Source organism: Panthera uncia, unplaced genomic scaffold, assembly GCF_023721935.1.
Source record: "Panthera uncia isolate 11264 unplaced genomic scaffold, Puncia_PCG_1.0 HiC_scaffold_1734, whole genome shotgun sequence".
NCBI lineage: Eukaryota > Metazoa > Chordata > Mammalia > Carnivora > Felidae > Panthera > Panthera uncia.
Window position 1 is genome coordinate 6005 of NW_026058398.1, and position 23790 is coordinate 29794.

The following is a 23790-nucleotide window of genomic DNA, read 5'->3' on the forward strand; positions in this document are numbered from 1 at the left end:
GTCGTGATCTCGCAGCTCCCAGTGAGTTTGAGCCCCACGTCAGGCTCTCCACTGACAGTGTGGAGGCTGCTTGGGATTCTCTCTGCCTCTCCCCTGCTCTCTCTCTCAAAAATAAATAAATAAACTTAAAAAAAAAATTTTTTTTTTTAAAAGAAAGAAAGAAACCCTGCTCCAGAAAGAGCTTCCCTGTGAAGGCCAGGCCGCAGTGGCAGGAGGGGCCCCGGTGACACTGTCAGAGGGTCGGGGAAGGGGAGCTCATCGGTAAAAGGCAGTTTATTGGGGCAGCTTCATGCGGGGCAGCGTCCTCTAGGCCACAGACCGGCCGGGAGAGGGCAGCGTGGCACAGCTGCCCCAGGACTCCCGTGCCCATGCTGCCCAGCTTCCCCCCAGGAAGGCAAGGGGAGGAGGCACCATCGTCCATCTCCAACACACTGTGCTTGATCCATGCGGAAGTGGCTCCCCACTCTGTCGGGGCTGCTGGTGAAAGCCTTGAGGTTTCTGAGCCCATCGAGGCACGGAGGAACACCGGCAGGCTGTGGCAGGTGGCAGGCAGAACACTGGTGAGGCGTGGACAGCCCGAGCGCACCTCTGCAGGGGTGGCCCAGCCTCCCAAGTGCTCATGGTCTGGGCAGAGGAGGCTCTCTGGGTAACAGGGAAGGGAAAGCTCTTCCCAGGGCAAGGGGCCCCCTGGGCTCCCGGACACCGTGGGGGCAGGTGGGAGGAGGCCTGGCTGGGGCTGCCCTGGGAGGGCCTGGCAGTCTCCGGGAAGCTCAAAGGCAGGGCAGCAGCAGGAGGCCAAGTTCACAGAGGCTCACTGCCGAAGCTGCTTTTGCTTTTCTTACGCTTGACCTTGGTGAAGGGGATGTCGAGGGACTCGAGGCGGAAGGGCCGGGGCTGGGGCATTTCGGGGGCCTGGGTGGGCACGATGGCCGCGGTGTTGTTGAGTGGGGAGCTGAGGCCGGGGGGAGAGCTGTGATGCGCTGTGGAGAAGGGGGCAGAGGAGCAGGTAAGTCAGGGGTACGGAGAGGGGGAGCCCTGCCCGCTCCACCCAGCCGGAGGCCTGGTCCCACAGCTGGGCCCCCAAAAGGCTTTGGACCAGGAGTGTGGAGTTTTAAAGGCTCAGATCGAGGCAACTTGGGACTCGAGCCAGACAAGCCTGCGTTCAGAGCCCAACTTTGGGGAGCGACTTCTCCCAGAGCCTCAGTTTCCTCATCTGCAACATGGACACAATGCCGGGTCCTCGACTGATGTTCATTTGTCTCCTGTGCCATTTTCCCCTCCTGTTCCTCAACTCTGCTGGATTCCACCTCTTCAGTAGTCTCAGTGTAGGACTGAGATTTGCTTTTCATTGATATTTTATTAGAAACTCTGTGGTCTTTGATTTTGGTTTTAGAAATGAAAGAACGAAGTGATTTGCAATTCTTGCTTTTAAAAGTGTTTCACCTCGGTGGCCCTGCCTGCCCCCTTTGGCTCAATGGGAGAAAGCCACCACACCGGCATCTGCAGAAGCCAGTGAGCAGCTGAGCCAGACCCGTGCGACACGTGCCAGGGCACCGAGCCGCGTGTCACAGGCCTGCTGGGCATCGGGGGAGGCACCAAACACGGCAGCGGTCCGCCGAGAGATGAAGGGGGACAGGAAGAGGGAGGCTGTGCGTTGAGCACGTACTACGTGCCAGGCCCGGGGCTGGGCTGCTTGCCCACCTCATTTCACCTAAGCCCCGAGAAGTAGGTATACCCAACTCAGTGCACAGCTGAGGAAACTGAGGCTCAGAGATGGGAAGGGGTTTTTAACCCGGGCCTGACGCCACTCCACCCATCACGCGACTCCCAGTCGGCAGAGGACCAGGAAGGGCTCTCTCGGGGAGCGGCTGGAGGACAAGAGGTGGGCGGGGCACTCACCGAGGCTCTTCATGAGATCCATGCTGAGGATCTGGCTGGCTCGCTTGGACCGGAAGTAGTTACTGGCAATGTTTTCACTGTCGCTGCGACTGAGCATCAGCTTGTAGCGGTCTTCCTCCTGCCGAGATTCCAGATCCTTGTGGGTCAAGACCCCTTGTTTGTATAGTTCTTACCTCTGCAGGCCCGGGGGGCTGGGGGCTGCCCTGAGCCTCACTGCCCACACTCCTGGGGTGGGGTCCAGGCAGCTCAGGCCAGGAGAGCCACAGCTCCAGCCAGAGCTACCCAACCCCCCTTCCTTGGTATGCTCTTGGTATGCGTATGCCCTTGCCTTGTTCTCCGTCAGGGGCAAGGGCAATGCCATAGCCCCAACCCATCTCGGCACATTCACAGAACAGGTAATACAGTACTCAGCCCATGGTCCCAACCTCTTATCATCAAGGACTGTGATTTGTCACCACTGTAGTGGACTTGTTTTCCTCAGCCTGAATCTCTTCCTTCAAGGACTACCCTTCTCCCCTTTGGCATGGTCCTGCTGAGGCGATCCTTCAGAGCACTGTAATACCACCGCTCCCTCTTGTCCACCCCCTTGCTGCACAACTGGCCATGTGACCCAGACTGAACCAGTCACAGAAATACATCTTCCAGGGGCGCTGGGTGGCTCAGTCGGTTGAGCATCCAACGTCAGCTCAGGTCATGATCTCACGGTTCGTGGGTTCGAGCTCCACATCGGGCTCTGTGCTGACAGCTCAGAGCCTGAAGCCTGCTTGGGATTCCGTGTCTCCCTCTCTTTCTGCCCCTCCACCTGCTCACACTCTCTCTCTCTCTCAAAAATGAAATAAACATTGGGGCGCCTGAGTGTCTCAGTCAGTTAAGCATCCGACTTCAGCTCAGGTCATGATCTCCCGATTCGTGGGTTCAAGCCCCACGTCAGGCTCTGTGCTGACGGCTCAGAGCCTGGAGCCTGCTTGGGATTCCGTGTCTCCCTCTCTCTCTGCCTCTCCCCCATTCATGCTCTGTCTCTCTCTCTCTCTCTCTCTCTCAAAAATAAACATTTAAATTTTTTTTTAAAAAAATAAATAAAATAAATGTTAAATTTTTTTTTTTTTTTTAAAGAAGAGGAAATACATTTTCCAGGGGCACCTGGGTGTCTCAGTCAGTTAAGCATCCAACTCTTGATTTCGGCTCAGGTCACGATCTCCAGTTCGTGGGTTCAAGCCCCATGTCAGGCTCTGTGCTGACAGCAGGGAGCCTGCTTGGGATTCTCTGCCTCCCTCTCTTTCTGCCCCTCCCCCGCTCACACTCTGTCTCTCTCTCTCTCAAAAATAAAGATTTAAAAAAATTTTTTTAATAAAAAATTTTTTTTTTCTGGACATAGTCATTGGTCTAAGAGCAGGCCCCTCACCCAGGCCGACTGATCAGAATCTTCCCACAAGTGTTGGTTAAGATGTGGTAAGAGACTGGGTCTCTTCCTCTTGGATCACCAATCGCCAGTGGCCACCTTTCCTGCCACGTAGCCAAAGCCTGCCTGAGTCTGAAGCTAACGTAACGAGGGAAGCAGAACCAAGAGGTGGGGAAACACACAGAAAAGTGTGGTGCTTCACAGGGAAGTTTTCTGACCTCTGCTTTGAGGAGGTACATTTCTGTTGTCATGCAAAACGTGGGAGATATGAGAATGAAGTGACTTTAGAATCCCAATTACTGTGCCATAAATCCCTGAGGGCCCTTTGGTCCAAAGACACCAGCAAGGGTCCAGGGAACCAGAATGTACTGCCTGGCCTCTGGGATTGAAGACAAAGCTTCTGTCCTTCACCAGCAGGAGGGGCTGCCTCCTACTTTCCCTTTGGCCATAAGGGCTTTGAATGAGGGCCAGAGGCGGTGCAGGGTCTGGGCACCAGAATTACATAGAAAGGATCCAGGCTCAGACTCCTGCGTAGGCCCTTTTTTTTTTTTTTTTTTTTTTAACACTGCAGCACTTTTTCCCCACACAGTGACATGTTGCTGGGGCCTAATGTTCTCCACGTGACAGTAGAAAACTAAAATTTGTCATCTCTTAAAGAATTGAGAATTGTGTACAAAAGCATAAATTAAAAGCATGAATAAATCTACAGTTGTGAATGCAAACCATTTTCCAACTCAAGGCAATTAACAACCCTTGGTGTTCTGCCAGGAAAACATCAGGTAAGAAAGGAAAGTGGGTCCTAAGGCTCAGACCTTCCCAAACCCTGTCAGACCAGCAAGACAGAAATGACCACTGGTCCAGGACTCCTGCCAGCCTCCAGCGAAATCCTGGGACAGGCAGCTCTCAACACATTAATACCCTGCACGGATCAAGAACTTCATGGTAGGGGTGCCCGGGTGGCTAAGTTGGTTGAGTGTCCGACTTCGGCTCAGGTCACGATCTCGCCGTTCGAGTCCCTTGTCAGGATCTGTGCTGACAGTTTGGAGCCTGGAGCTGCTTTGGATTCTGTGTCTCCCTCTCTCTCAAAATTAAATAAACTTTGAAAAAAAATTAAAAGAGAAAAAAGAACCTCATGGTCTAGGGGCACCTGGGTGGTTCAGTCGGTCGAGCGTCCGACTTCGGCTCAGGTCGTGATCTCACAGCTCGTGAGTTCGAGCCCCGCGTCGGGCTCTGTGCTGACCGCTCGGAGCCCGGAGCCTGCTTCAGAGGCTGTGTCTCCGTCTCTCTCTGCCCCTCCCCCACTCGTGCTCTGTCTTTGTCTCTCTCTCTCTCAAAAATAAATAAACATTTAAAAAAAAAAGGAAAAAGAAATTCATGGACTCGCCGATTCCCAAACCAATGGATTTCTCTTCCATAAGCAGTTTCTCCACCTCGGCCACAAAGTGACTGAGATGCATGTACCAAGGGTTTAAATCAAAGATATGTACGTGGCACTGAACATATACCAGTGGAACAGTTAACCTGGACACAAGGTCAAGATCAGCAACAAGCTCTACAATCCAGCGATGATACCAGATCCAAGGACCAAAGAAGCAGCCCAGTGCCCTATAGAAACGCTCACCCACTGCACGGTGGGGACGAAGCCCCGCCAGCTCCCCACGCCTCGCCCCCTCTCACAGAGGCCTTACCATGCCTGCTTCACCGTTGTCTGCGGCAGAGGTTTTGCGGACGACCTTGTTCTGTGGCCCTGTTGGAACTGCTATGAGAAACAAAAGCCCAAGTCACTGCTGCCTGGTCTGAGTGCCAGAGGGACAGGGTGGGTGGCAACAGGTCCCCGAGCTGGCAGGTCAGGACTGGCTCAGGCCTGGGACCGGGGGAGTACACTTCCCAGCCCGAACCAAGGGATGACTTTGGGAAACAGACAATGGGACGGCTCAGATGTCAAAGCAGCCATTCCCCTGCTTCTAACAGCACAGCAGGCTGGTGGGGGCAGGGGGAACCCCGGGAAGTGGAGCTGGCTGGCCTTCGGGCAGGGGTAGCGTCAGTGCCATCCATAAACATCAGGGATGCGGGACCTAAACGAACATTCTCTTGACGGCGGGAGGCCCACTGGGGGCCCCAGGGGACATAAGACTCTGCTGCTCCCTAAGTGCTCCCAGACTCATCAGAGGTGGAGGGGCCTTCCAGACCCCCAGCCCCTCCTTTGTGAAGATCAGGGACCAAGGCCCAGAGACAAACAGTGACCTTCATAAAGTCACACAGGAAGTCAGTGGCAAAAGCAGAAGGTGAGCCAGGCCTGGAACTCTGAACGGCCCGGTCCTATCCCCGGTCCTACAACTCCCTGCTCTGCCTGGGACTCTGGCTAAGTCACTCACTCTGAGATTCCATCTCCCGAAATGTAAAATCTTTGTCCTCCATGGGGTTGCTAGGGGATAATGCTGGGGGACGATCATGACAGTGGTAGAATGTACCACGGGGGCGCCTGGGTGGCTCAGTCGGTTAAGCCTCCGACTCCAGCTCAGGTCATGATCTCACAGTCCGTGAGTTCAAGCCCCGTGTCGGGCTCTGTGCTGACAGTGTGGAGCCTGGAGCCCACTTCCAGTTCTGTGTCTCTCCCTCTCTCTGCCCCTCCCCTGCTCACATTCTTTCTCTCTCTTTCTCAAAAATAAATAAACATTTTACAAAAATGTACGGTGCACTTGGCACGTGCCGGGCATGGCGCTAAGGGTTTTATGGGCATTAACGCGTGTTAAGCCACCCAGCAATGTCTACGGAAGGTGCGGTCACTAATCCCCATTTCACAGACGAGGACACTGAGTCCCAAAGGGGTCACACGGGGCGTGGTGGAACCCGAATTCCAACCCACACGACTTCTCCCTCAGGCCCCCCCCTCGCTTTGGAGCCCGGAGCCCCGGGCCTGCTGCGCCCACAGCCAGCAGGGCGGGAGCCCGGGCTCCGGGTCAGCCTGCAGGAGGGCAAACCGTGGGGAAGAGCGAGGGGACGGCCAAGCGCCTGACCTACTGGGAGGCTGGTTTTTACGATGATGGGCTCAGGGATCTTCCAGACGCCGTTGTCCTCATCCCAGCAGGACTCGCGCCGGATCTTCTCCAGGTTGCTGTAGTTGCAGTCGCGGCGGATGAGAGGCTGCACCTGCTCCAGGAGCTGCTGGAGGAGCATGGAGTCCCGCTCCTGCCGGCGGATGGTGGCCAGGTAATCGATCTTTTCCAGCTCGAACTCCGACTGCAGGTCCTTGATTTCCACCTCCGCCGCCCGAAGCTGAAAGCAGGGGGTGACGATCTCGAGCAGGGAAGACAGCAAGCCCTTTTATCCACCCTCGGCACCCACTGCCCGAGCCTTCGGCCGGGCACCCGTCATCTGTTCGCCGATCCGCTCGTCCACCAGCACTAAACGAACACCTACTGCGTCCACAGCTCTAAAGAAAACAGGAAAAGAACTTGCTCCTTAGCCCCCCCACCCCATGCCAGCCCTCGGAGACGACCCCACACAAACACATTTTATCTAGGAGCCTCTTAGAAGGCTCCACACATAACACTGCGGAGTCACCACTTCTTAAAAAGTCTCAGAGACTTGTATAAATCCTTTTCCTAAGGGGAGCAGAGCCGTAAACTCTCAGACTCAGTGCTCACAGTCAAGTTACGACGTGACACGCATTGGCTTAAGAGTCAGACCCATCCTGATTTGACCATGGATTCTAGACTTTTGTGATCTGCCCTGGTCACAGGTGACTCCCAGCTGCAACTGTAACCATGCTCTCCCTGAGCCCCAAGATTCCTGGGTGCATAGTCTGTTTCCTTAAAGAGCAGGTACAGTTCGATTAGTGAAGGAGGATGTTTCAAATTCATGGGAATGGTCATCACATGTAACCAGTTGAAAGCAGAGGCTATCTGGTAGGACACAGGTGGGCAATTAATGCTCTATTTCTTGAGGCACCTGGGTGGCTCCGTTGGTTAAGCATCTGATTCTTGATTTCTGCTCCGGCCATGATCTCACAGTTCATGGGTTCGAACCCTGCGTCAGGCTCTGCACTGGCAGTGCAGAACCTGCTTAGGATTCTCTCTCTCCCCTTCTCTCTCTCTGCCCCTCCCCTGCTCCCCACTCACACGTGCTCTCTCTCTCTCTCAAAATAAATAAATAAACTTCAAAAATATATTAAATCCATGTTCCAATCCATGAACATGGGATATCTTTCCATTTATTTAGGTATTCTTAATTTCTTTCAACAGTGTTTTCTAATTTTTGGCATATAGTTTTACCCTTCTTTTGTTACATTTATTCCTAAGTAGTTTATTCTTTTTGATGTGTTATAAATGGAATTGTTTTCTTAATTTTATTTGCAGGTTGTTCATTCAGAGTATGTAGAAATATAATTGCTTTTTGCTTATTAATCTTGTATCCTGCAACCTTGCTGAAGTAGTTTTTTTTTTTTTTAGTGGATTCCGTAGGATTTTCTACATAAGATGATGTCATCTGCACATAGAAATCCTTGTACCTATTCCCTTCCAAACTCAATGCCTTTTAAATCACTTTCTTGCCTAAGTGACCTAGCTAGAACCTTCAACCTACTGTGAAACGGAAGTGCTGACAACAGACACACTTGTCTTCTTTGTCATCTTAGGGGGAAAGCATTAAGTCTTTCACCATTGAGTATGATGTTTTCTGTGGATTTTTCATAGGTGCCCTTTATCAGAAGAAAGAAGTTTCCTTCTAGTTCTAGCTTCCTGGGTGTTTTTATCATAACAGATGTTGGTTTTTTCAAATGCTTTTTCTGCATCTACTAGGATGATCATATGGGTTTTGTCTTTTATTCTATTGATATGGTATATTGCATTAATTGATTTGTGGATACCAAACTAACCTTGCATTCCTAGGATAAATCCTACTTTGGCATGATATACAATCTTTTTACATGTTGTTGGATTTGGTTTGCTAGAATTTTGTGGAGCATTTTGTCTCTATATTTATAAGAAATATTAGTCTGTAGTTTTCTTGTTATGTCTTTGTATGGTTTTGTTATCAGGTGATATTGGACCTATAGAATGAATTAAGAGGTGTTCCCTTCTAGTTCACATGACTTTTTAAAGATACTTTTTAAAGCCCTAGTCTTCACTTTACAAATAAAATCCAGTGAGAAGTTGTAATGGGAGAGGATACCCCACAGAGGAAAGCAAATACAAGAAAATATCTAGGTGTGAAATTAACAAGATTATGTTCAAAACCTATGTGAGGAAATTTACAAAACACTCCTGAGTGACATAAAAATTGATCTGAACTAACAGGAGATATACCGTGTTCCTGGATGTGAAAATCCAACCTCATAAACATATCAATACTCTCAAGCTAATTTATAAATATAACATGATTCTGCCAAAAGTTCCACCAATTTTTTTCTTTGTTTCTCTTCATTTTTTTAAAATGTTTTCATTTATTTTTGAGACAGAGAGAGACAGAGCATGAGCAGAGAAGGGGCAGAGAGAGAGGGAGACACAGAATCTGAAGCAGGCTCCAGGCTCTGAGCTGTCAGCACAGAGCCTGACGCGGGGCTCAAACTCCCAAAGCACGAGATCATGACCTGAGTCAAAGCTGGACGCTTCACCGACTAAGCCACCCAGGCGCCCCATAAAAAGTCAATTAATTTGACAAAGTAAAACTTAAAAAAAACTTTTGCGTGGCAAAAATACCATAAAGCATAGTAAAAAGACAAATGAAATTGGAACAGAAATCTTTCTACATCACAGAGGAAGAAATTGGCGACCGACCAAGGAATATGAATATCCGTAATATAAATTACAATACTCCTGCTGTAAAGAGCTTCTACAAGCGGAGAAGGAAAGGAAGCAGCATCCTTATGGAAAAGGGGTCAAAAGACTTGGGATGAGCACTGGGTGTTGTATGGAAGCCAATTTGACAATAAATTATATCAAATACATACATACATACATACATACATACATACATAAAGCGAGCCCAGTTCAGAGGGGGAGAACTGCAGCCGTCCCTAAAACATAGGAAGGAATGGCTCAGCCTTGCTCAACAGTAAGCAAAAGGCACATTGCTGAGGCTGTGAGAAAGCGCACTCGTACGGACTAGTGGAAACGCAAAGGGATTCACCCTCAGGGAGGAGAAGTTGGCAAAAGCTACCAAAGTCACATATGCTTTCCTCTCCGTCCAGCTGGAGGAATCGATTCCAATGTATACCTACCCTAAATACAAAAGCAGTGTGCACAAGTTATTCACTACACAGCACTTTTCCCTGGCAAAAGATAGAGAACAATCCAAATGTCCATCAAGAGAGGGCTGCTGGAGGGGCGCCTGGGTGGCTCAGTCGGTTAAGTATCTCGCTTCAGCTCGGGTCATGATCGCACAGTTCGTGGGTTCGAGCCCCACACTGGGCTCTGTGCTGACAGCTCAGAGTCTGGAGCCTGTTTCAGATTCTGTGTGTGTGTGTGTGTGTGTGTGTGTGTGTGTCTCAAAAATACATAAACATCGTAAAAAGAGAGAGAGAGAGAGAGAGAGAGAGAGAGAGAGAGAGAGGGCTGCTGGAATAAACAATGACACACCCTCACAGTGGAGCAGCGCCCAGCAGTAAAAAGGAATGGCATATTTCTAGATACCGCTGCCGAGGGACCTCCGGGATGGATCATCATGTGAAAAAGACAAGGCGGAGGAAAGTGTGTTTGTAGCTACTTTTTCTAAGAAGAGGGAGGGCATGTACATGTATGCACAGCAGATTTGTACACACACACACGTATTTGCTTATATTGAAAAACAAAAGCGGGGCGCCTGGATGACTCATTCCATCAAGCATCCGACTCTTGATTTCGGCTCAGGTCATGATCTTGCAGTTTGTGGGTTCGAGCCCCTCATCAGGCTCTGCACGGACAGCACGGAGCCTGCTTGGGATTTTCTCTCTCTCCACCTGCCCCCTCTCTCTCTGCCCCTCTCCCGCTTGCGTGCTCTCTCTCTCTCTCTCTGAAGAATAAATAAATTTTTTAGAAAGTTAAAAAAAAGTTCTGGATACCTGGGGATAATGACAGGGGATAAATCTGATTCTCTCCAGACGGGCCCTCCAAAACAACACACTGAGCAAGGAGAGAAAATAAAACCACCCTGAGCCCAGCCTCATGACCCAAAGACAGAACACCAGCAGCTTCGAAATAACCAGAAGTCCAGCAGACAGCTCGTGGGCCCAGCCCACAGCAAGGAGGAGCAGAAAGCACCCAGGAAAGTGTGCAAGGGGGAAGGCAGGGTGATGGAAGGCAGATAAAATCACCTCCCAAAAGAGAAAGCCCCACTCTGAGTGGGAAAATACCAATAATGGATCTGATACTGCGAAACTGATGGAAGAGACTGGAATGTGGGCTGGTCTCTGCAAGACTGGGTCTCTGCAAGTCTCTGTAGACTCAGAGACTCTTGTAGTCTCTGCAAGGCATTGCTTCTGGAGGGTGCTTAGAGATGGGAGGCCCCTGGAGGTGGAAATCAGAAGTGCTGCAGAAACAAGAGAAAATCCCAAAAGACACAGTGACCCCTCCCACAGAAAGGGAGGGAGAGAGTGAGAATGAGTGGGGGAGGGGCAGAGAGCGAGGGAGAGAGAGGGTCTGAAGTGGGCTCTGCCCTGACATTAGCGAGCCCAATGCAGGGCTTGAACTCATGAACCGTGAGATCATGACCTGAGCTGAGGTCGGGACACTTAACTGACTGAGCCACCCAGGCACCCCTGTGAATATGTTATCTTACGCGGTAGAAAGCACTTTGCAAATGGAAGTAAGGTTATTCATCTGTTGACTTTATTTTTTTTTAATTAAAAAAAAATTTTTTTTTTTGGTAACATTTATTTATTATTGAGAGACAGAGAGAGACACAGCACGAGCATGGGAGGGGCACAGAGAGGAGGAGACACAGAATCGGAAGCAGGCTCCAGGCTCTGAGCCGTCAGCACAGAGCCCGACGCGGGGCTCAAACTCACAAACCGTGAGATCATGACCTGAGTCAAAGTCGGACGCTTAACCGACTGAGCCACCCAGGTGCCCCCTAAGCTGTTGACTTTAAACCAGGGAGATCACCCCGGGTCATCTGGTGAGCCCAGTGTAACCACACGGGCCTTGCAGGAGGGGAGCAGAGAGCCAGGCAGAGGACTGGCCTTAGAAGAGATGCTTTAGACAAAGGAGACAAGGGTAGAGTGAGAGAGCTGAAGTCTGGGAGGAGCTGGCCGTGGCTGTCTTTCAGGGGGGCCACGAGCTGGGAAAGGCAGGCAGCTTCTAGAAACAGAATGACCCCCAGCGGCCAGCCAGTGAGGAAATGGGAACTCAGTCCTACAACCACATAGGCTAGAATCCTGCCCACAGGTGTCCTAGAAACAGATTCTTTCCTAGCACCTCCAGAAGGAAACTGACCCTGCCGACACCTTGGCTTCAGCCTTGTGGAATTCTAAGCAGAAGAACCAGCCATGCGGGAGCTGGATCCTGACCCACAGAACTGCGAGATAATAAATTTGTGTTCTTTTAAACAACTCTCTTTGTGGGGATATGCCAGCCACCGCAGCAATAGGGGACGGCGTGTATTTAACACTGCACTTCACCATACGAACAGAAGAGTGTGCTATCGACTGAGCAAACCCAGCCAGCAGCCCAAACCTTCACCTCTGCTTCCAGCTGGTACCGAAAGTGCAGAAAACACAAGACATTGCGAAATAAACAGAAAAGAGCAGAAGCAGCTAATCAAAGTTACTATGAGAAACAGAAAATGAAAATCAAAGCATTTCAGAAGAAGAAAACTCCCCCCCAGAGCACAAGCACGCAGAACCAAAATGTAACCCAGCATCCCAACGTGCACAAAATCTCCTTAAATTCACATAGGGAAATTTCAAGTCAGCAATCCAAACACTTAAAGTGGAAATGGATGAAAAAGTGAAGAAGGTGTAAAATGAGACATTAACCAAACTCCAGAAAGAATTTTAAAAATTTAAAAATTAAAGAAAAATTACAAGATATCCTGGGAAGAACAGATTTGGCTGAAAACATAAAAAGGGTATTGAGAAAAACCATGAGGGGCGCCTGGGTGGCTCAGTCAGTTAAGGGTCCGACTTCAGCTCAGCTGACGATCTCACGGTTCATGAGTTCAAGCCCCTCATGGGGTTCTGCGCTGACAGTGTGGAGCCTGCTTGGGATTCTCTCTCTCTCTCCCTCCCTCCCTCCCTCCCTCCCTCCCTCCCTCCCTCTCTCTCTCTCTCTCAAAATAAATAAATAAACTTAAAAAAAAAGAAAAAGAAAAAGCGTGAAAATAGCCAAGAAAATTTAAAAACTACAGAGGTTCGAAGAGAAAAGCATCAGCTTCCACTTTGGCGAGATCCTTCGGTTGGTGGTGTGGGTGGGGACGAGGGTTAGCCGAGGGGGACGTGATGGGGCCCAGGGCGCTCCGAGGGAAGCAGGTGCCAACTCGTCCTCCTCTGCCTTGTCCTCACTCCCTGCGCTCAGTCCATTCACGTCCTTTCTGCTCCCGGAGCCACTGACATTCTCCGCACTGGCCCCTCTCTCGGCCTGGAAGCCTCTTCCTTCAGGTCACGACATACGGCAGGGCCCGGCCTTTCTTAATGCTCAGGTCCCACCTCAGAAGTCACTGCCTTTGTGAGAACCTCCCTGCCCCCCACCCAAGGTGGGCCCAGGAACTTCTGGGGTTCTCTTAATGCTCAGTTCCTTGATGAGGGTGCTGGGTTCATGGGCGCATTCACTTTGCAGAAATGAATTATGTTGCATATTTGTGATTTGTATGTTTATACTTCAATCAAAACGAAAAGAAAAAGGAGCGTGTGGGTGGCTTGGTTAGTTAAGCGTCCGACTCTTGGTTTCGGCTCAGGCCATGATCTCACGGTTTGTGAGTTCGAGCCCTGCATTGGGCTCTGTGCTGAAAATCCGGAGCCTGCTTGGGATTCTCTCTCTGCCTCTCTCTCTGCCCCTCCCTCCCTTGCTCTCTCTCTGTGTCTTAAAATAAATAAAAAACCTTTTTGCAGCAGACCTCCACAGAAACTTGGCCAGCCAGAAAGGAGGGGCAGGATATATTCAATGCGCTGAATCAGAAAAACATGCAGCCAAGAATTCTTTATCCAGCAAGGCTGTCACTCAACATAGAAGGAGAGATAAAAAGTTTCCCAAGCAAACAAAAATTAAAGGAGTTTGTGACCACTAAACCAGCCCTGCAAGAAATTTTAAGGGGGACTCTCTGAGGGGAGAAAACATGAAAATATAAATAAATAAGTAAGTAAATAAATAAATAAATAAATACCAAAAGCAACAAAGATTAGAAAGGACCAGAGAACACCACCAGAAACTCTAACTCTACAAGCATCACAATGGCACATCACAATGGCAATAAATTCATATCTTTTAGTACTCACTCTAAACGTCAATGGACTCAATGCTCCCATCAAAAGATACAGGGTAACAGAATGGATAAGAAAACAAGATCCATCTATATGCTGTTTACAAGAGACCCACTTTAGACCTAAAGACACCTTCAGATTGAAAGTCAGGGGATGGAGAACCATCTATCATGCTAATGGTCAACAAAAGAAAGCCGGAGTAGCCATACTTCTATCAGACAATCTAGACTTCAAAATAAAGACTGTGTCAAGAGATGCAGAAGGGCATTATATCATAATCAAGGGGTCTATAGACCAAGAAGACCTACCAACTGTAAACATTTATGTGCCAAATGTGAAAGCACCCAAATATATAAATCAATTAATCACAAACATAAAGAAACTCATTGATAGTAATACCATAATAGTAGGGCACTTCAACACCCCACTCACAGCAATGGACAGATCATCTAAGCAGAAAATCAACAAGGAAACAATGGCTTTGAATGACACACTGGACCAGATGGACTTAACAGATATATTCAGAACATTTCATCCTAAAGCAGCAGAATATACATTCTTCTCCAGTGCACATGGAACGTTCTCCAGAATAGACCACATACTGGGATACAAATCAGCCCTCAGCAAGCACAAAAAGGTCGAGATCATACTGTGCATATTTTCAGACCACAATGCTATGAAACTGGAAATCAACCACAACAAAAAAATTGAAAAGGTAACAAATACTTGGAGACTGAAGAACATCCTACTAATGAATGAAGTTAAAGAGGAAATTAAAAAGTATATGGAAGCCAATGAAAATGATAACACCACAACCCAAAACCTCTGGGACGCAGCAAAGGCAGTCATAAGAGGAAAGTATATAGCACCAGGCCTTCCTAAAGAAGGAAGAAAGATCTCAGATACACAACCTAACCTTACACCTTAACGAGCTGGAAAAAGAACAGCAAATAAAACCCAAAACCAGCAGAAGACAGGAAATAATAAAGATTACAGCAGAAATTAATGCTATCGAAACCAAAAAAACAATAGAACAGATCAATGAAACGAGAAGTTGGCTCTTTGAAAGAATTAACAAAATTGATAAACCACTAGCCAGTCTGATCAAAAAGAAAAAGGAAAGGACCCAAATAAATAAAATCAAGAATGAAACAGGAGAGATCACAACCAACACAGCACAAATAAAAACAGTAATAAGAGAATATTATGAGCAATTATATGCCAATAAAATGGGCAATCTGGAAGAAATAGACAAATTCCTAGAAACATATACACTACCAAAACTGAAACAGGAAGAAATAGAAAATTTGAACAGACCCATAACCAGTAAGGAAATCGAATTCATAATCAAAAATCTTCCAAAAAACAAGAGTCCAGGGCCAGATGGCTTTCCAGGGGAATTCTACCAAACATTCAAGGAAGAGTTAACACCTATTCTCTTGAAGCTGTTCCAAAAAATAGAAAAGGAAGGGAAACTTTCAAACTCATTCTATGAAGCCAGCATTACCTTGATTCCAAAACCAGACAGAGACTCCACGAAAAAGAACTATAGACCAATTTCCTTGATGAGCATGGATGCAAAAATCCTCAACAAGATATTAGCCAACCGGATCCAACAATACATTAAAAAAAATTATTCACCACGACCAAGTGGGGTTTACGCCTGGGACACAGGGCTGGTTCAATATCCGCAAAACAATTAATGTGATTCATCACATCAATAAAAGAAAGGACAAGAACCATATGATCCTCTCGATAGATGCAGAGAAAGCATGTGACAAGATATAGCATCCTTTCTTGATAAAAATCCTCAAGAAAGTAGGATAGAAGGATCATACCTTGAGATCATAAAAGCCGTAGATGAACGACCCAACACTAATATCATCCTCAATGGGGAAAAACTGAGAGCTTTCCCCTAAGGTCAGGAAGAAGACAGAGATGTCCACTCTCGCCACTGTTATCCAACATAGTATTGGAAGTCTTAGCCTCTGCAATCAGACAACACAAAGAAATAAAAGGCATCCAAATTGGCCAGGAGGAGGTCAAACTTTCACTCTTCGCAGATGACATGATACTCTATATGGAAAACCCTAAAGATTCCACCAAAAAACTGCTTGAATTGATTCATGAATTCGGCAAAGTTGCAGGATATAAAATCAATGCACAGAAATCGGCTGCATTCCTATACACCAACAATGAAGTGACAAAAAGAGAAATCAAGTAATCGATCCCATTTACAATTGCACCAAAAACCATAAAATACCTAGGAATAAATCTAACCAAAGAGGTGAAAAATCTATACACTGAAAACTATAGAAAGCTTATGGAAGAAATTGAAGAAGACACAAAAAATGGAAAAAGATTCCATGCTCCTGGATAGGAAGAACAAATATTGTTAAAATGTCTATACTACCCTTAAAAAAAAGAAGGTGGGGAGGCGCCTGGGTGGCTCAGTCAGTTAAGCATCCGGCTTCCGACTTCGGCTCAGGTCATGATCTCACAGCCAGTGAGTTCGGGTCCCGCACTGAATTCTGTGCTATCAGCTCAGAGCCTGGAGCCTGCTTCAGATTCTGTGTCTCCCTCTCTCTCTGCTCCTCCCCCACTCACGCTCCCTCTCTCTCTGTCTCAAAGATGAATAAATGTTAAAAAAAATTTTTTTTAAATGTTGATACTACCCAAAGCAATCTACATATTCAATGCAATTCCTATCAAAATAACACCAGCATTCTTCACAGAGCTAGAACAAATAATCCAAAAATTTGCATGGAACCAGAAAAAGCCCCAAATAGCCAAAGCAATCTTGAAAAAGAAAACCAAAGCAGGAGGCATCACAATCCCAGACTTCAAGCTATACTACAAAGCTGTAATCATCAAGACAGTATGGTACTGGCACAAGAACAAACACTCAGATCAATGGAACAGAATAGAGAACCCAGAAATGGACCCACAAGTGTATAGCCAACTAATCTTTGACAAAGCAGGAAAGAATATCCAGTGGAGTAAAGACAGTCTCTTCAGCAAATGGTGCTGGGAAAACTGGACAACGACATGCAGAAGAATGAACCTGGACCACTTTCTTACACCAGACACAAAAATAAACTCAAAATGGATGAAAGACCTAAACGTAAGACAGGAAGCCATCAAAATCCTCAAGGAGAAAGCAGGCAAAAACCTCTTTGATCTTGGCCGCAGCAACTTCTTACTCAACACGTCTCCAGAGGCAAGGAAAACAAAAGCAAAAATGAACTACTGGGACCTCATCAAAATAAAAAGCTTCTGCACAGCGAAGGAAACAATCAGCAAAGCTAAAAGGCAAAAGACGGAATGGGAGAAGATATTTGCAAATGACATATCAGATAAAGGGTTAGTATCCAAAATCTATAAAGAACTTATCAAACTCAACACCCCAAAAACAAATAATCCAGTGAAGAAATGGGCAAAAGACATGAATAGACACTTCTCCAAAGAAGACATCCAGATGGCCAACCGACACATGAAAAAATGCTCAACATCACTCATCATCAGGGAAATACAAATCAAAACCACAATGAGATACCACCTTACACCTGTCAGAATGGCTAACATGAACAACCCAGGCAACAACAGATGTTGGCGAGGATGTGGAGAAAGAGGATCTCTTTTGCATTGTTGGTGGCAATGCAAGCTGGTGCAGCCCCTCTGGAAAACAGTCTGGAGGTTTCTCGAAAAACTAAAAATAGAACTACCCTACGACCCAGCAATTGCACTGCTAGGCATTTATCCACGGGATACAGGTGTCCTGTTTCGAAGGGACGCATGTACCCCCGTGTTTATAGCAACACTATCAACAATAGCCAAAGTATGGAAAGAGCCCAAATGTCCATCGATGGATGAATGGATAAAGAAAATGTGGTATATACATACAATGGAGTATTACTCGGCAATCAAAAAGAATGAAAAGTTGCCATTTGCAACCACGTGGATGGAACTGGAGGGTATTATGCTAAGTGAAATTAGTCAGTCAGAGAAAGACAAAAATCATATGACTTCACTCGTATGAGGACTTTAAGAGACAAAACAGATGAGCATAAGGGAAGGGAAGCAAAAATAATACAAAAACAGGGAGGGGGACAAAACAGAAGAGACTCATAAATATGGAGAACAAACTGAGGGTTACTGGAGGGGATGTGGGAGGAGGGATGGGCTAAATGGGGAAGGGGCATTAAGGAATCTACTCCTGAAATCATTGTTGCAGTATATGCTAATTTGGGTATAAATTTTAAAAAAATTAAATTAAAAAATAAAAATAAATAAGCAAATAAATAAATAAATAAAACCTTTAAAAAATGAAGAAATAAAAATAAAGCCACTCTCCCCTAGTATTCTCTTCACGGCACTCCCACCGGCTGGCACTGTCCTCTGGTTTCTCTGCTGTGCTCTGTGTCATACACGCCCTCCCAGCACAGACACGTCTGTAGCTGTGACTGCTTCCACGGCAGGCCCGGAACTATGAACGCCCGCGGGCGGGGTGGGGCGGGCAGGGCTGGGGCCTCACCTTCCTCTGTATCTTCTCCAGCAGCTTGCTCTTGGCGCGCACCTCCTCCTGGATGGAGTCGTAGACGTTGAGCAGCACCCAGTCCCCGCCGTCCTCATCCGAGTTCTGCAAGGCTGCCACCAGCTGCCTTTTGCGCTCGTCCGCATACCGCTTCCTCCGCTTGTGCCTCTCCTTCAGGTCCTTGTTCTTGGCCTGCTCCCCGCCGACCACCTGCTGCTCCAACAGCTGCAAACTGCCGGGCACAGAGAAGAAAGCACACGTGACGGTATCTGGCCATCGCCGCGCCCTTGCTGTCCAGCGGGACATCTCAGAGTCCATGCAACAACCCGTCGCACAGATGGACGCAGGTTCAGAGAGGCCAAGCCTCTGGCCAGGGTCAGAACCAGGGGTCCAAGCAGATCTGCCCAAGTCCAAGCCCGTGCGCTCAACTGCTCGACAGGACGGACGAGAATCTCCCTGCGGATCCAGAACCAACCCACCCGCCACCCGCCAGGGGCCTCCCAGGGCCCATAGTTTTCCCCCAGTACAGCAGGCTCGCAGCCGTGCGCCCCGGCGACCTGCACGATTAGAGTAGCCCTGAGATGGGAACAACATTCAGCGCGTCTGGGCAGGCGCTTCATCATCTCCCTCTGCGGCCCCCCAACCAACTCATTCCAGCGTCACTCGCTGCTTGTCCTCCCAACAGCCAGGCTGTCCCCTGCGCTGCACTTTCGTGCTGCCTGGGGCTGCGCCCTGTATCCCAAAGGCCACCCTGAGGCATCTGTCCTGCAAACCTCACTCAGGTGTAGGTGAGCAAAACTACTCGAAGAAACAGAAGAAGCCTTCCCTGACCATCCTCCAGACCACACCCTGAACACCGTCACATGTGCTGAGTGTTCCCTTGGTGCCCAAAGCTGGGTCTCTGCAGGCAGTGTCTCCTTGGACCCTCGTGACGAGCTTCTCAAGAAGCCGAGGCACAGGGAGGCTTAAAGTTGGCCCCAGGAGGTAGTGGGAGGTAGTGGTGGAGGCGGACGGGAACCAAGGCAGGCGACTGCACAACCACTTGCTTTTCTTTGCTACAGAAGCTGGCCCTCCCTGGGCCTGGGTATCTGCCTCCCCCTGGACCGTGAGCCCCTTGAAAGCCAAGTCAGCAGCTCGTTCTTCCTTGCGCCTGGTGCCCAGCACGTAGTTGCTGTTCAGTTCACGTCTGAACTGTGGCCTGTGGGATGGAGTTTGCCACCACTAGGAGGAGGCTGAGCCCCTGACCATGGTGCTGACTTTGTCACAGAGGTGGGCCTGACATTATTCACATTCACGGAAGTGAGAACCAAGGCTCGGAAATGTTAAGTGATTTGCACGGAGGGAAGAAAGCCCAGCTCCCCAGGCGGCAGTGGCTGAGGGCGTTTGGGGTGGCCAGTCCTAGGTGTGACATCGGGAGGGCACTGGAGGCTCGCTGGGAGCTGAGGAAAGCCTGCATCATCCTGCCCTGGGGTTCCTGAAACCTGATAGCCAGGCCCTGCGGATGCCAGGCAGACAACAGTCCCCTCCCTTCCTCCTGGAACAGGTGCCTGATGGAGTCTGGTGGCGCCCGTGCGGCTCCCCGAGCAGAGCCCTGCCCGCCCCGCCGATCAGCACCATCCCTGCCCCTCTGCTCCTGGACAGAGGATTGGGGCGTGTCCGGCCTCGGTCAGGAGGGGATCTGGATGGGGGCTCAGTGAAGACTCTCTGGGCACCCCCGCCCCCATGCCCAGGACATAGCTCCGTCCTGCTCCGCCACAGGGTCCCGCCAGCCCCAAGCACCAGCACTTACCGGGCAAGCACCTGCTGCTGGTCCACGGCGGGCAGCAGGTCGTCGGTCAGCACCGCCAACTCCATGCCCACACTGTCCCTTCTCACGCTCGTCATGACCAGCGAGGGCTGAGGCTGAGCCTCCAAGGCCCCCCAGGCCTCAGCCTCGGCCCCTACGCCAGGCTCTGCTGCCGACACCACCTCCTCGGCCATTTCTGGACCCTGGTCAACCTCCTGAGCGCAAAGAGAAACCAAAGTGGAGGCAGAGAAGCCGGCCCCTGGACACCGGCTCACAGCGGCCTCAATCCCAGATGGTGGCGTCTGGGTCCCTCGCGATCTGGGATGGATCGCTTCTGGTTTGGAGGCACCCAGTTGTACAAAAATGCGCCCAGTTGGGTTCCTACTGCCACCATTTCTTCCAACACCCCGGAACAGTCTTGCTCTTCTGCCCCTGAAGACCCAGGCTCTCCACGGCAGCCAGGCAGTTTTCTCCAAATATGTACCAATCCCAGCCCTTTCCCGAAGAGAACCTTTTACAGATTCGCAGTGCACTTGCAGTTAAATCCTGCTTACATAGCCTCCAGGCCTCCAGTGCCTCTCCCTGCCTCACCCCCCCGCCCCCCGCCCGCCTCTCTCCACCCCTCACCCTGCTGCTTCTCTGGCCTCATTTTCCCATTGCTGAGAAAGTCGAGATGTTCCCAGCCACAGGACTTTGGCACAGGCCATCCCCCCTGGCTTGATGCTCTGCTCTGGCCCCTTCCTCCTGCTCGGGTCCCATCTCAATGTCACCTTACAGCCAGGGCTCCCCTAGCCACCCCGTGTCCCATCTACTGAGAACCTGAAGTGTGCCAGCCCCTACCCAGTGATCCTGTCCAGAGGCTGGCAGATAGTTTTCTCTCTCCACACAAGTGGGCAGACTTAAAGCCTTCCCCTCACTCCCTGTGGCCTTTTGTGCTTCCTTAAGCAGAAGAGAAAAGGGTGGGGTCTGAGAGCAGCAGTGTTCAAAACGGGACCCGGGCAGTCCCTGCCAGTGCCTGGGGGACCCACGCCCCTGCCCTCAGCACACACTGGGCCTCTGTGCTCTAGATGGGCTTCTGAGGCCAAGGAGAGTCAGAAAGCTGCTAAGCAGTGGCCTCTTAACCACATCAGTAATAAGAGATAGGATGGTTCCTCCATTTGTACACCGCTTTGCAACAGGCCATCCCTGATAAGCTGGGGGAGGGCTGGGGTCATTGTCTCTGTTTTGTGGTTGAGGACACTGAGGCCCAGAGTGTCACAGGAAGACCCAGGCTCCTGGGATTCCTCCCCCCACCTGAGGGTCGGCCCAGCGAGGAACTCAGTCTTGAGCAGGAGGTAGTCAGCTGTCTCAGCTTCAGACCTAATGTCACCATGCCTGGGCCCCAGCAGATCCGTCAGGGAGGGGTGCTTGCAGGAGGATGGGGAGTGGCGGGGGGGGGGGGGGCGGAGGGACAGTGGGCCAGAATCAACCTCAGCTCCCTGACCTCCCCTTTAGTGCCCCACACCCCCAGCCCCAGGCCTCATCAAGCCACCAGCTCCCCCTGCCTGTCACCGCTGAGGGGATGGGTGGGGAGCAGGGGCGAGGAGATGAGAGAACAGGGAAGAGAAACGGGGAGGGAGTATGCTCCCCTGTGCTCCCTGCTTGCAATACTTCGGGTGAAACACGCGTCAGCATCCCCATTTTACAGAAGGGGAAACAAACCAAGGCCCAGAAAGGTGACTGCCCAAGGCCACACAACTAAGTGAGCGGTAGGGCCGGGATTTAACCCGGGTCCGTCTGACTCAAAGGCCTGCGCTCTTTACACACACACACGCACACGTGCACACGCATGTACATGCACATGCAGGCAAGGAAAGGAAAGGAAAAGGAAAAGAACAAAGGAAAGGAAAAAGACCAAAAGGGGGAGAAGAGGAAAGGAATCTAAAACATCACAGCGGGTGGAAAGGGGACAGGATGGAAGAGTGGCCCCACCAGATCCCCGGGGGGTCCCCGACCGGTAGCTGCCTTCCCGCAGACCCCAGCCTGCCAGAGCACGAGGGCGGCCAAGGCCTCCTCCAGCTCCTTTGGGCCTGGAAACAGCGTAACCATGGCAACTCAGCAAATCCCCCAAATAGGTGTCCCTCCCTCAGCAGAACGGGCGCCCACCTGGCAAAGCCTCCTGCCTCCCTCCCCCCCTCCCCTACCGGCTTACAGAGCATGAGACAGAGCTTCTCCCTTCCTGGACCCCTGAACACTGGTGCCCACGAGCCACCACCAAGCCAGAGCCACTGCAGCGGTGGCAACGGGGGGCCAGGGCCCCGGAGGTTAGACATCTGCCTGTGCCCAGCGACCTGTGTGCCCCCAGCTGAGCTCTGCCCGCTGAGTTTCTGCCCGGCAGCCTGGGTGACATCAGCTACCTGTGCGGGGACCTTGGGTAGGTCTGCCAGGGGCACCTCGGCTGCCACCACGGCGGAGGACAGCCTGGCCAGCTTGGCTTCCACCTCGGCAAACGGGTCGTGCAGGCCTGGTAACAGCTCCAGGGCGATCCGCTGTGGTTCCTCTTCCTCAGGGACGCACCCCTCCTGCAGCAGGGGCCCCGCGGCCTCCTGGCTGAGATACTCGTCTGGGGAATATCTGCCCTTGGCCTCCACCTCGGGCATGAAGAACTCCAGGTTGGAGGGCTCCCGAGGCCCCAGGAAGGCCTCGGACACGGAGGTTTCCTCGAGTGCGAAAGACTTGTCAGACCCCAGAGACACGTCAGACTTGGAGGTCTCCGCCTCGGGCAGCTCCTCGAAGCTGGGAGAAACCTCAGTCCTGGAGACGTGCTCGCCGGGCAGAGTGCGCGGCAGGGAGTAGACCTCGGGTTTCACGGCCGTCTCGTAGTGGAAAGTGGGTGAGTCCTCAGACATGTTGGCAAACTCAGCCCTGGACATGCCCTGGGCCTTGAGGACCTCCGCCTTCAGGACAGCCTCTGCAAATGGAGACTCCCTTTAGTTTCTTCCAGAGTAGGATGAGGGGCCCCTGGGAGCCAGCCCACGCACACCGTCTCTAAGGGACGGGCTTAACAGAGCCTCCCGGGCCCCCAAATCCTGGCCTCCCATCTCTATCAGAACTCACACCCCATTTCCTTCACCTCTTCCAGGAAGTCTTCCCTGACTGGCACCATGAGCTGTCCATTCTCTGACCTCCCCAGCCACTAGGTGCTGGGCTCTTACCACCCTGCCTTGGAACCGCTCTTATCACATAAGGTGACTGCCCTGTGGGTCTATTGCTGAGAGCTCCTGATCGGCGAGCAGACTTCACACACGAGACCCCGAGGGGCCCCTGCAGGGGCACCCGGCTCAGGGCTCTCGTCCACAGGATACACTAGACCCGTGGGAGTTCAGTGAACACTGTGGATGAAGGGCAGAGCGAATAAAATCACTCAGAAGCCTAATGTTCAAAGCGGACTGGAGGAGCGCTCTGAAGGACAGAAAATGCTAGAACCTGCCCTTCCCCTCTCCTCTGGGTCTGCCAGCCTGCACGAGACTGCAGTCACACAAGCCTCCTCAGTGCTCCCAGCCCACGGGCACTACACCCACCCACTCCTCTGTCGCTGTGTCCTGATGCTCCCCAAGCCTCAGTTTGCACCCTGGCAACGTGAGGATTCAGTGCATCCTAACTCACTGAGGGGGCACCTGGCACCCAGTAATGCCCCATAAATGGTCCCCACGATTGGCCAATATTGTCATCAATACAAGAAGGATTTTACAGTATTTGGGGGCGTCCTAGGAGGTCTGAGTTGCCTGGTGGCACAGGTA

General features: G+C 50.6%; 1 protein-coding gene across 1 annotated transcript in view; it reads right to left on the reverse strand.

The window, feature by feature from the left end:
• Positions 1-255: 255 nt before the first annotated feature.
• LOC125917347 (kinesin-like protein KIF17) overlaps positions 256-23790 on the reverse strand; it is a gene marked incomplete at its 5' end in the record, with an annotated part of 28172 nt that continues 4637 nt past the window's right edge. Inside the window, 9 exons of the mRNA XM_049623573.1 lie at positions 256-980; positions 1900-2017; positions 4987-5057; positions 6316-6574; positions 18226-18457; positions 20015-20226; positions 20852-20948; positions 21329-21417; positions 22408-22961. Coding sequence (XP_049479530.1) covers positions 802-980; positions 1900-2017; positions 4987-5057; positions 6316-6574; positions 18226-18457; positions 20015-20226; positions 20852-20948; positions 21329-21417; positions 22408-22961 — 1811 coding nt within the window. The remainder of the gene's footprint in view (positions 981-1899; positions 2018-4986; positions 5058-6315; positions 6575-18225; positions 18458-20014; positions 20227-20851; positions 20949-21328; positions 21418-22407; positions 22962-23790) is intronic.